The sequence below is a fragment of the Xyrauchen texanus genome, chromosome 22 (assembly GCF_025860055.1).
Source record: "Xyrauchen texanus isolate HMW12.3.18 chromosome 22, RBS_HiC_50CHRs, whole genome shotgun sequence".
In the NCBI taxonomy this organism is placed as follows: domain Eukaryota; kingdom Metazoa; phylum Chordata; class Actinopteri; order Cypriniformes; family Catostomidae; genus Xyrauchen; species Xyrauchen texanus.
Window position 1 is genome coordinate 12,679,750 of NC_068297.1, and position 12,372 is coordinate 12,692,121.

The 12,372-nt window shown below is 37.4% G+C and overlaps 1 protein-coding gene across 1 annotated transcript in view; it reads right to left on the minus strand.

The window, feature by feature from the left end:
* Positions 1-259: 259 nt before the first annotated feature.
* Positions 260-12,372, minus strand: part of LOC127662808 (protein bicaudal C homolog 1-B-like) — a 59,390-nt gene continuing 47,277 nt past the window's right edge. Inside the window, exons 9-21 of the mRNA XM_052154160.1 lie at positions 11,450-11,581; positions 10,334-10,535; positions 7,847-8,077; positions 7,197-7,351; positions 6,949-7,072; positions 5,374-5,527; positions 5,070-5,175; positions 4,937-4,976; positions 4,682-4,836; positions 3,135-3,309; positions 2,863-3,023; positions 2,615-2,714; positions 260-2,402 (exon numbers count right to left, since the gene is read on the minus strand). Of these exons, the coding sequence (XP_052010120.1) occupies positions 2,272-2,402; positions 2,615-2,714; positions 2,863-3,023; positions 3,135-3,309; positions 4,682-4,836; positions 4,937-4,976; positions 5,070-5,175; positions 5,374-5,527; positions 6,949-7,072; positions 7,197-7,351; positions 7,847-8,077; positions 10,334-10,535; positions 11,450-11,581 (1,866 nt within the window). The 3' untranslated portion in view covers positions 260-2,271. The remainder of the gene's footprint in view (positions 2,403-2,614; positions 2,715-2,862; positions 3,024-3,134; positions 3,310-4,681; positions 4,837-4,936; positions 4,977-5,069; positions 5,176-5,373; positions 5,528-6,948; positions 7,073-7,196; positions 7,352-7,846; positions 8,078-10,333; positions 10,536-11,449; positions 11,582-12,372) is intronic.

Below are 12,372 nucleotides of genomic sequence, written 5' to 3' on the forward strand. Positions count from 1 at the left end.
TTTTCAACATTTGACTGTTCAAAAAATAACTATAAAATGTCATAATTTAGTCACCCTCATGTTCTTTATAACTCATATGACTTTCTTCTGTGGAGCACTAAAGGAGATATTAGCCTCAGTCACCAATCATTTTCATTGCATTTTCATCCACTGAAAGAGAATAGTGACTGAGTTGTATGAACCTTAAGATTGTGTTTGATGATCAATGTGAAATTACAATGGACTTTGTAATAAAAATGCAGACAGTTTGACTTGGCTTGCATACATTTTTATTTTCTAAAACAATACCACAAATCTGTGGTGAACATTTTAAATATTTTTGTTTTTATTCCCTTTTTTCTGTTACTTACAGATAGGAATACTCTGGCAACACTAATCACAGGCAGCAAATGGCTTAAGTGCCAACACTGATTTGGATTTACAGAACATTCTTAAAAGGCATAAACATGAACATTGTTCCCTTTGTCAAAGATTTAAATGTGATCCAATTGCCAGTCACATCGGTATAATTTTTTTTACTGCCCCCATAATGCTCTTCTTCAACAGGAAGGTAGCTCAACCAATAAACAGAACAACACAGTTGTTCCCTAAGCAAAAAAAAAAAAAAAAAAAAAAGACACTATTGCAACAGAAGTAATTTCAGGTGAAAAGTGGGGAACAACTCTTTGAAAAGTGAATAGACATGATTTGTCAGATGCAAAAACAAGAAAATGATTCTTGATCACAAATACTGACAGGATTCCCTGCTCTATAAGAAATGTAACCATATACATTGGTTCCACTATTGTGAGGATTTATAATCAAAGTCCATACTTTGCACATGAACCATACAAGAGTGTTACATTGGACTTGATGAACAACAAACATTACAAACATCACTGAGCAAAAATACAAGAATACTGCAAACTTTTTGTGCAATACTTCAGAAACCGTCATATTTTTATGCATATAAAAGAGATTAGCATGGTTTCTTATGATAAGTGTTAGTATTTAACAATAAATGCTTTTTCTACATGGTTTACATTCTTTTTGTAACCTGTACCGTGAATGCACTACAAACCTTATACAAAAGGCTGCATAACCTTGATTACTCTGAATACATCCAAAGATGACATACACAATCTGGTTTTAAAAACAAAAAAACCCCTAATGAAATAACTACTGAAAGTACATAAACCGATGAATTATTTTTCCCTGTTCAATGACACTTAAAATCAAAGACATTGAAAATAGTTTTAATGACGGTAGCCCTTGAATTTATAAATGACTTTGTGCAATGAGTGAAGGATACACATGCACATTTTCGGACACCCACACACTGACAAAGACTCGCCAAAACTACATCAAAATGATTAGATTTTAGACCCAATTACATTTGTAGTTATAGCAGCTAATGCAGATAATATCTGATGTTTGTGCAACAGGTAAAACGTAAATACAACTCATGAAGCCGATTTCTAAACAAATTAAGAACCGATATTTAATGTTTTTTTTTACTGCTATTCTTCACATTCAACAAAGTGGATCTACACGGATTAACATTTGATTGAGATAACTGCTCGAACTTCTATTGAAGTAAAAAAACAAATGATCTTAATCGAAAAGTTTTACCAAATTGAAAAAAATATAGCAAACTGATAATACCTCTTTAAAAAGATTAACATAATTAACAAAAATATGAAAACATAATTCAACTAGGAAATAAAATGTCTTTAAAATACAACAATACTGCAATGGGTATTGAAACACTGAACAGGAGTACAACAGTCAATCAAAAGCGGTAAACAACAAAAGCATCGCCTGGTTGTGAATACCAAGCAGCTGATCTTTGAGTGTGACCTGGAAATTTCAAGCTGAATAAGTGCTTGTGTTTGGCACTGGAAAAACTGAAGTTACAACCCCCCCCCAAAAAACAAAAGTTGCATACAACCAACAGGCAAAAACAGCAGAGTATACAGATTAAAGTGCTAGACACCAATACCGCAGTGTGCTTGCCACTGACAGTATGGTTTGTTTATAATCTCTGAGCTTTACCTGTTAACCCAGACTTAATGTAAGACAACATTATTGGCACATTCTCTAACAAAATTGAATAATTTCCCTTTTGCGTATTTTTAAGCTCCGTCGCTGCATCTCATTTCGCCTTTTTACATCAACTAGAGTCCAGTAAGAATAAGAGCTAGAGTCCAGTTTAGGTAAGGGATCGCTGGTTCACCTCTGGGGAAAAGTCATGGAAAGGATAGATGCTTGTGAGCAAGTAAAGATATGAGATCACCAACAACCACTGACACTCGCCACGTCTGCGTGGAACTGCCGCGACAGCCGTCCACTGGCCCCGCCTTCTAGGAAGGAGGAGCGAATGTTGGGTGTGTTAAAGATCTTCCTCCTGCTCTTGTTCAGCTCTAAAGAGGAAACATTCAAATATGATAAGTAATTAATAAGCTTCCTTAAAAGGCAGCAACTCATATTTGACTAGAAGGACTTGGTGAAAGAAATGCCATACACCCAACAACTCCATTACACAACAATGACTTCAAAATTTTTCTTTAAACATCTTTTATTAAGGTTTATCCTTTCTTTCTCTTTCCTTTCCATTACATACAAACAAACTGACCTGAGATCGCAAGTAACATTTTCCTGCGAGCACCAAATGTCGCGATTCCTAGTTCCTTCAGGTCTGGATCTGTCAGGGTGACGAATGTCTGCAGATCAATCTATTAGAGTACACACACACACACACACACACACACACACACACACACACACACACACACACACACACACACACACCAAAAATTTGCAGAGTCAAAAATAATAAAAGATCACCATACTGATTCATTGATGGTTTTGTTCATTAATTACCTCCTGCTGCTGGAAGATGTCTGTGTACTTGCCGAGACCGAGTTTGCTGAAAAGCTCAGGGAGGTCTGTTCCTTTAAGAGATGAGCTGAGAGAGCAGCCATTACTACCCAACATAAAGATACTGTCCATATAATTACTGCTGCTGAGATACTGTTCACCTACTGACAGACACAAACAGATAAAGAGAACGAAAGTAGTAGTAAGTAAATGAGGCATTACTTTGTTTCTTTAGTAAGGATAGTTTTCTATGAGTATAAGATCTTTATTCTCACTAGATCTGTTCTTGATTCTCTTTGGGCTGCTGACAGCAGGGGAAAATTCAGAGTTTCCTGAGAGTCCGTTCCCATTGATGTTAACATTCCCATTCCGATCACCCCAATTATCACATTCAGTGCCATTACCCAAACTTTCTCGACTCCCAGAGTGTGACACAGACAGATGAGAGTCCTGCAAAAACATACAAACATACACACAATCATGCATGCACACGCACAAAAGGATATGGAAAAACGATTCTTTAGTTGATCTGAAATCAGGCAGCTTGTTACTGTGCAACTGTGGGGAGAATTCACAATAGAATTCACTGTTGTCTTACGCCCTGTCTACACCAGATGCGAGCTGCACGATGCAACAAAAGTGAATTGCTCCCATAATTATCAATGTTTCTGTCTACACTGTATGAGTCCATTGAGTCGTACCTCGCTACGCAGACAGCAAACGGATACCCCCCTCTATTTTGTGCTGCATATGCTGGTGCTACTCCTGCCAACAAGAGTTTTAGAACTTCACTTTGACACATAGAGTGTAGACAGCCTCAAGGTGCTGTGAAGGACATTGCTCGAGTCCAGTGTATACAGTGTGTCAGTCACTAACCGAATGAAATCAAGTTTAACCAGGCGCTAAATGCACCTCGCCTCAATCTAGGTGGCAGAGGACGAATCTCAGTTGCCTCCGCATTTGAGGTTGTCAATCCACGCATCTTATCATGTGGCTTGTTGAGCACGTTACCACAGAGATGTAGTGAGTGTGGAGGCTTCAGGCTATTCTCCGTAGCATCCACGCTCATATATATATATATTTTTCTTTTTGTTTTTTTGTCTATGGTTGGGTAACCACTGGGGTGTTGTTGGGGGTCAGGCTGGGGGGTGCCAGTTATGAGGTTTAATGCTGATTCTGTTTGTATGCGTTTTGTTTTTCATTGTTTAATAGTTGAATCAATAAAACATTTTAACATTTTTAAATTTATGCTCATTCAATAACAGTTCATTCCAAAGCTTGGATCTCAAGCAATCCATGCAAAAACATGCAATCCACGCTGAAATGTTCTGAATATGCAAACTTAATACAGTCCATTGTGATGTTGGGTGAAATGACAGGCCAAAGCAGAGACGTGGGTCTTCACATCTCACATTTACAGTGTTTGTTTACACACAGAACGGCATGTGTTTTTCCAAAAGCTGCGCTTAAACCACTCTTAAAATGAGGTGAACATCGCTAGAAACGCGTTAAAATGATCAAAAAAATTATCATGTCCATCTAGTGCATGTTTACAAAAGATTAAGCAATTAATGTTGTGCTATAACCACCCATGGTTAGCAGGCAGTAAACAGTATTTTGTTCACCGTAACAAAATACAAAAGCCGTTCACCGCAAGATTTATAATTGCGCCATCCAAACTGTGTTCAGGACTACATTTTTGGCCGTGTTTGAGCCGTTACCTGATTTCAACAATACCCTGTGAATCACAAGCTAAAGCAATGAAGCATGCTAATAAATGGCACTTGGTGAATTCCCCCTGTGAGTTTCTGTTTGTGTGTACCTCATATGTCGTGCACATGCTGGGTTTATATGGCACACGGTTCGCCCTGTGCAGCTCTTTCAAGCACTCTGCTGGCAATGATTTAGAGAAGCCCAACCCACTCCAGGTATTTGTCGGGGTCCGAATCTCTGTTACAACCGGCTTCTTTAACATGGCTATACAAAGACAACACAAGTTAGCCACTTCTTTAGCTACAACCTAGCTGGTGACCTTACATTCAGACATGTTTAATCAACAGATTAAATCTTCTCTCACCTTTAGTGGCTAGTAGCTTTTTTTTCTCATAGTCAAAAGCCTGAAACACATTCAGACACAAAGCGGGTGAGTAAATTTGTTCTCATTTTTGTACACTTGTATGCGAGTAGTGTATGTGTATATGTGTGAGTACCTGTAAATGTGGTGCAAGTCTTCTTTCTGCTGCTCTCTCACTCCCTGGTGCTCTTTTATCAGTGACTGCATTCTCACATTCGGAATCTGCCAACACACACTCCACACTACATGCAAAAATACAACATTTAACGACCACCTCATCGTGGTAGTGTAACGTAATTAGTTAAAGGTGAAGTGTGACATTTTGGAATTGAAAAAAGTAATTATTTTGCATTACTGTTTGGTGCCACAGATATTACACACTTCTTTAACATCACTAAATTGTCATGATAATGGAAAGATAAATGTATGACTTAACATACTGGAGAAGTGAGTTCTTGGTTCTCTGCAGAAGTTCCACCGTTTGTCGTTTCACTGAGGATGCTGTGCAGGAAGTCAGCATCTGCTTTAGCTCACTCCTATTGGCTGAATGAGATGGGCTCCTGGGCATGCCCACTTCAACAAATGTATCAGAGCCTGAAACATGCATACATATGTAAGATTAAAATGTTTCCTTTCTGTATACAGTGAACCCAGGGTGGAAAGAATAATGCCACAAACAGTGACACTGAGATGTACTGTAATGTTTATCATCATAAAGTATTGCCAAAACAGTTCTCCACCCCTGATGATTTAAAAAAAATTAATGGAGCCCATGATTCTGAAAAACAATTCTACTTTGCATAAACACATGGCAAGAATTGCCATTGCCAGTTAAAGGAACATTACGGGGTTAATACATTTTGACATGTCCCTCCTTCTCTTTAAAAAGCACAAATCTGTGTTACAGTGAGGCACTTACAATGGAAGTGAATTGGGGCCAATCCGTAAATGTTCAAATAGTTTTAAATGTATAGCCACAAGCTGTAAACAATATGTTTGTTAACATGATTTTTAAAGTGTGATAAAATTGCGTTGTGACGTTGTTATTATGACGATAAAATAGCTGTAAAAAATTATGATATAAACAACTTTACAGCTCAAATAATACACCAGTTTAAACAGAAGAATTAATGGGATTTTCAGTGTTTCAGTTTTAAAGTGCTTTTATAAAATTATAAGATTTTACCCCGATTTGTTCTTTTTTTTTTTTTTAAGAAAAAAGTACAAAAAGAATAAATACATTTTTGTGGTTATTAACACTATGGCATAAATGCTGCAGCTTGAGCTTAACTTGTATTGAAACCGGATTATTCATTTAAACTGAGCGTGCATGAACAAGTAAACCACTCAGCACATCAACACATTGAACTGCCTAAGATGAATTGGAAAGAGAGAAACAGAGAAAAAGTAGATGGATATATATATATATATATCAGTGGTAGTCTTGGCTCACTTGGTTCCCTTAGTAAGCTAAGGCACTCAAAGATAATATTTTTTTTTTTTTTTAACAACTTAGAAGTTCTTTACACAAGTCTAATATGTGTTCGTCTAGCTATACATTTTTTGTTTTGAGACTCAGGTTAAAATCCCGTCCTAATATTTAATTTCTTGTAATAAACAAAGCAAAATTGCAACTGTACTTGAAGGCTAGGAATGCATTTTCATTGTATAGAAAAAGAGCAGCTTTGACATTTTAATAGTAAAGGCACCTGCACATTTCATATACGAAATCGAAGAACGAACAGGTATAGGTCATTTAGAAAAAAATCTGGTCAAAAAGAAGGTGTTTTTTAGTTCGTTTTGGTGGTTCGTAAAAGTTCGCCTGGGCAAATTTTCAGTAAAAATGCTTACTGGCTACTAAACACCTTACTGCCATTGGTCCATGTCATTGGTAGGCTTGACCCGGAACTCCGCCTACCTTTGTACTACTTAAAATCTGAGGGGGCACATGCAGTTTGAATGGGCATGATGGGATCTAGAGAAGACATTTTGTAATGTGTATGTGTGTTCAGTACCTTCATCTGTTGATTTATTGGAAATGGATTCAGATTGGGCATGTCCGATAACTTCCTGGGCAGTGTCACAGTGGGCGGGGTTAAGCGATACAGAGGAGATCCTACTGTACACAGAACTGGCAAGCTACAACAAACCCACACACACAATCACAAACAAGCACAATGGCATCCAGCAGTAACAAGTACAGGAAGCATAATGTATTTAAAACAAAACAGCACACACAAGCAAGCTTTGGTAAGTTTCTCACATGTCCATTGAGATGTTCGGTGCTGGCTGGTTTGTGTATCGGTGCAAGTCCAGGTGGAGGGGATGGTGTGTGTGTTTGACTCTGGACACCAGAGAGAAGAAGACCACTAAGAGTCGCCTGAGACACAGACTGCAACATCAGATTGGAGGAAAACCCTGAAACGGGGAGAGATGGTTTACTTTATATCCAAATCTGAACCTGTTTGATGCTAATATTAACAGCTCATTTGCTCCTCATTTTTGAATTCTCCTTTCATTGCTCAGTCAATATTCTCATTCTTTGTATGGAAAATAGAGCAGTGTCAGCATACTTTAAAATTATCTTGTGTTCCATGGATGAAGGAAGTCATATGAGTTTGAAAAGACATGAGGGTGACATTTTATGGGGGTGAACCTATCCTTTAATACTAGGTGTTGCCGCCATGACGGCTTGTATGGCTATTTTCATGGTAATAACACGTAAAAAAATGTATTAATAAAAATCGAAATAAGATATTAAGGATTCTTTTTTTTTCCATTCATAAAAATTATAAAAATGATTCTGGACTGACTTTCTTAAAAACAGTGTCTAGGGTGTCAGAAGAATTGAACACAAGGACTCTATGTACAAACTGACTGTGATATTTGTGGTTTAGAGAGACTCAGACTCACCTGCTGTGTTAGCTGTTGAACTGAAGGCACAAGGCCAAAGAGACGCTGTGTGAACAGAAGCATGTGAATGTGTGTGTGAATTAGCAGGTGTGTGAGAGGGCGAATGAATGTGCTGTGTGTTGTTTGATGCTCCATTCTGGATGTTTAAGACAGAGCCCTGTCCGTTAAAGACAGAGTTTGGGTTGGAGGAACCATTTGCAACGGGGCTGACTGAAGACCTTAGAAGATCAGCTGAAGAGACAGGGATAGAGAGAAGATCAGAGAGGAATAAATACGATATTGCAGCAATATTAAATAAATATTCTTCCTCCCACCATCCAAAAGACATGCAGGCTAGGTTAATTGGTGTCTCCAAAAAAAATTGCCCTAGGTGTGGATGTGGATGTGGATGTGGAGGTGAGTGTGAGTGTATGTCTGTCTATGTGTGGCCCTGCGATGGATTGGCGACCTGTCCAGGGTGTCCCCCGCCTTTCGCCCAATGTTAGCTGGGATAGGCTCCAGCCCCCCGCGACCCTGTACACAGGATAAGCGGTTGACGATGGATGGATGGATGGAAATACAAATTAAGCCCTTTTGACAGCATCTGTGGCCTACTCTTGATTACCCAAGAATGCAAAAGTATGAAAAAAATTACACGACTATGTGTTAGAATTCATATTAGTAATTGCAACTGCATTAAAGGAATATTCTTAAAGTGATAATTCACCCAAAAACAAAAATGTTGTCATCATTCATTCGCCCTCATGTAACTTCAAACTCCTATGACTTTCTTCTTTGAAAGGATGTTACTATAGAATACTAGACTCAGTCAAAAGATTAAAGAGAGTTGAGAATTAAAGAGAATGGTGACTGAGGCTAACATTCTGCCCAACATTTCCTTTTGTGTTCCACAGAAGAAAGAATGTCATACAGGTTAGTAAAAGCATGAGTAAATAATTACAGAATTTTTCATCTTGTTGTATTTATTAGTATTTGTCTTTTTTCCCTTTAAATTGTATTTAAAATGGAACATTCCATGAACAAAGTTAGAATTACTAATATGAATACTAAGACTCAGATTTAAATTATTTAGTCACATGAGGTAACCTCCTCGTGGTCGCTATAATGTGGTTCATTCTCAGTGGGACGCGTGGCGAGTTGAGCATTAATGCCGCGGTGGATGGTGTGAAGCCTCCACACGCGCTATGTCTCTGTGGCAACACGTTCAACAAGCCACGTGATAAGATGTGCGGGTTGACATCTCAGACGCGGTGGCAGCTGGGATTCGTCCTCCGCCACCCGAATTGAGGCGAGTCACTACGCGACCACGAGGACTTCAGAAAAGCGTATTGGGAATACGGCATTCCAAACTGGGTGAAAAAGGGCTAAAAAAAATTTGCTAAATAAATGTATGCAATTAAAAATGCCCCCAGACCATAATAAGGAATTCTTCTGAGTATCAATCAGCAGGGGGCAGTAAGCACAACTCCATCTGAACAGGCATCACGCAGCTATCCAGACACAATGCAGGGTTCTCGAAATGTGTTTTTCAAACTAAGTTTAACTTAATGCTGTGTTTATGACACGACACAACCAAAGTGAGACTCTCCAAAAGCGCTCATCAGACACATATATACAATGACACGTCCTACGAAAAGCCCTTATAATAAGTCTACATCGGTAAGATTGATGAGTTCAATTGCAAAACGGATTGCTGTGGACTGGCCAATGATTATGCTTATGTCCAATGATATGGAAATAATCAATGTATTGCCTTCTAAAGCCATGTTTTCTATTTCTTTCCTTTTCTGCAACTATAATGTAATGTATAATAATTCAGATAATTAGAATACATTACATTATAGTGCCAGAAATGGAAAGAATTTATTAGTTAATATAAAATATGGCTCGATGTCAATCGATTAAAATTGTTCATTAAATTAATTTACATGCTGATTAATTAATCAGACTAATCACAATTAGATTAATTAATCAGTATGTCAAGAAATTAATTTAAATAAAAAATTGAAATTTAAAAATTGTAATCGATTGACAGCCCTTATTCTGATACATGTTACCAATGTTACAATGTACCTACAGTAATTCAAATTTTACAGTTAGTGACTTTAACTACAAACTTAATATTGTACAGCAAACAACAACAGACATCTTTAAAGAGTGCATTATGAAAAGGACTATACAACAGAAAGGACTGTTTTAACTCACACTAATGTGTGTGAGCGAGTGTGAATGTGGAACACAGACAAACACACTAACACACACAGCTGTAGCTACTTATGGAGCTGTTTGGCAGCATGAACTGTAATCTACAAACACAGACAGTAGTAATTATGGTAACTGAATCTAAAGCAGCACTGTGTGTGTCTGTATGCGTGAAGTATGGATACAAACAGGCTTTACTTAGAATGCACAATCAAGAAATTACTTAAAGATTTAAAGCCAACACTGAGGTTTAGTAATAAAATATATACATTAACATTACATTACCCAAAGTGCTTAGCCTCAGTCCAGCTGAGGCTAGAGGGTCCTGTCCAACGGAGCCAAACAAGGGAGGGGAGGCAGAAGTATGTCCGTTCACAGCGATAGGACTAATGGAGGAGGGAACACAGCTGGACTCAAGCCCCAACAGAATCCTGCGTACCTCATACATACTACCAGCATTCCTTTCCACACTCTTCACAATCACAGACTAAAAGACAGAAAGACAGAGAGGCACAATTTATCATTGTAGCATTGGGATGTTGTTTATAAAATTCCTTGTTTATTTAAAATTGAAAAAAATGATGGTTACAGTAAGGCACTTACATTGGAAGTAAATGGGGAGATCATACATGTTAACATGTGATAAAATTACTCACAAACTTTATCTTTGTATATATATAAACAAGTGATGGGTCATAATACACACATATTTTCTGTGGTAATCAACATTATGCAACAAATGCTGTCAATTCAGCTTAACTTGTATTGAACCCAAAACATACCTTTAAATGAATAAGTAAACAAAATGATTCAACAAATCATTTGAATCCCTGTACAGAAGTCCCTATGCAGCATTAACATCTCTTTTGTAGAAAAATTACAAATTGAGCTATTACTGCTGTTTATCATTATGTTCTTGACCCAGTTATATAACTTTGGATGTTTACTAATTTCATCAGTTGTATTTGGTGTACAATTATCTCTTCAAGTCACACAGATCCTTCTAGTTTATGTGCTAGATAAAGTTTTTAATTTGCTTTGATTGTAAAATTTAAATCATATAGTTTAGTTAACTACTTTTTATTAGTAGCTTGACTGTACAGTAGTTCAACTATGTAAAGGCGGAGGGTGGGGCCGGGTCGTGATTTTACACACCCGGTCCCTTATCAGCCTAATCAAGCCTCCGAGAGGGATAAAGGCCGGTGCGGACGGTGGTGCGACAGAGAGAGAATAATTACGGGCATCTATCTGTCCTATGTGTGTGTTTGTGTCTTTTCGTTTAGTTTTATATAAAAATATTATTTATATTGTGAAGCCGGTTACAAGCTACTTTCAATTACAAGTAGGATTATAAATGATAAGCAAGGAAGTCTCACTTGTATGTTTCAAGGTATTTGTTACCTTGCTGGGTTGTTTCGGTTTTGGTTTAATACTGATGAAGACGTCTAGGTGCTCCATAAGAAGAGTGATGACCTGAGACGCCACCTCCATCTCCTCCTTAATATCGAACATCAACACCAGCGGCAGACAGCCCTGAAAAACACAACACAGATTTTTGAGACATGAATTAAAAGATGTTGCACAAACTACCTGTCATTACTTTTGAAAATAACAATTACACTTTGAAATTAATCAGAAATTATCATTAAAATGTTTATAACACACATTTTATTTAACATTATAAGTAACTGTGCTTATATTTTCTGTCACAACCATGAACCATGAATCACATAAATTGTAAACCAAGTTTTTTTATATAGATCTTTTGTTTTAAGTGGGTCCTATTAGTAGCTAGCAACACCAGAAAAAAGGTTAATGCATTTCATACATGTGTGATGTGCAAAATATGCTTTTTTTGTCAACACCATCAGTTGTCAAGAAAACATTTCAATACATGGAATGAGTTCGAATCCACCCTTTGGACTCAAGATTTGACAGTTTACTCACCCTCATGGCATCCCAGATGTGTATGACTTTCTTTCTTCTGATGAACATAAAGGAAGATTTTTAGAAGAATATTTCTGCTCAGTTGATCCACACAATGCAAGTGAATGGATAACAACATTTTGACGATCCAAAAGCACATAAAGGCAGCATATAAGTATTCCATAAGAATCCAGTGGTTAAATCTATATCTTCAGAAGCAATATGAGAAGTGAGTGAGAAAAAGATTAATATTTAAGTCCTTTTCAATATCAATCTCCCCTTTCACTTTCACCTTCTTTTGTTTTTTGAAAATTCACATTCTTCGCACATATTACCACTGACTGGTCAGGGAGGAGAATTTATAGTAAAAAAGGTACAACATTTTGGTACCCATTAAA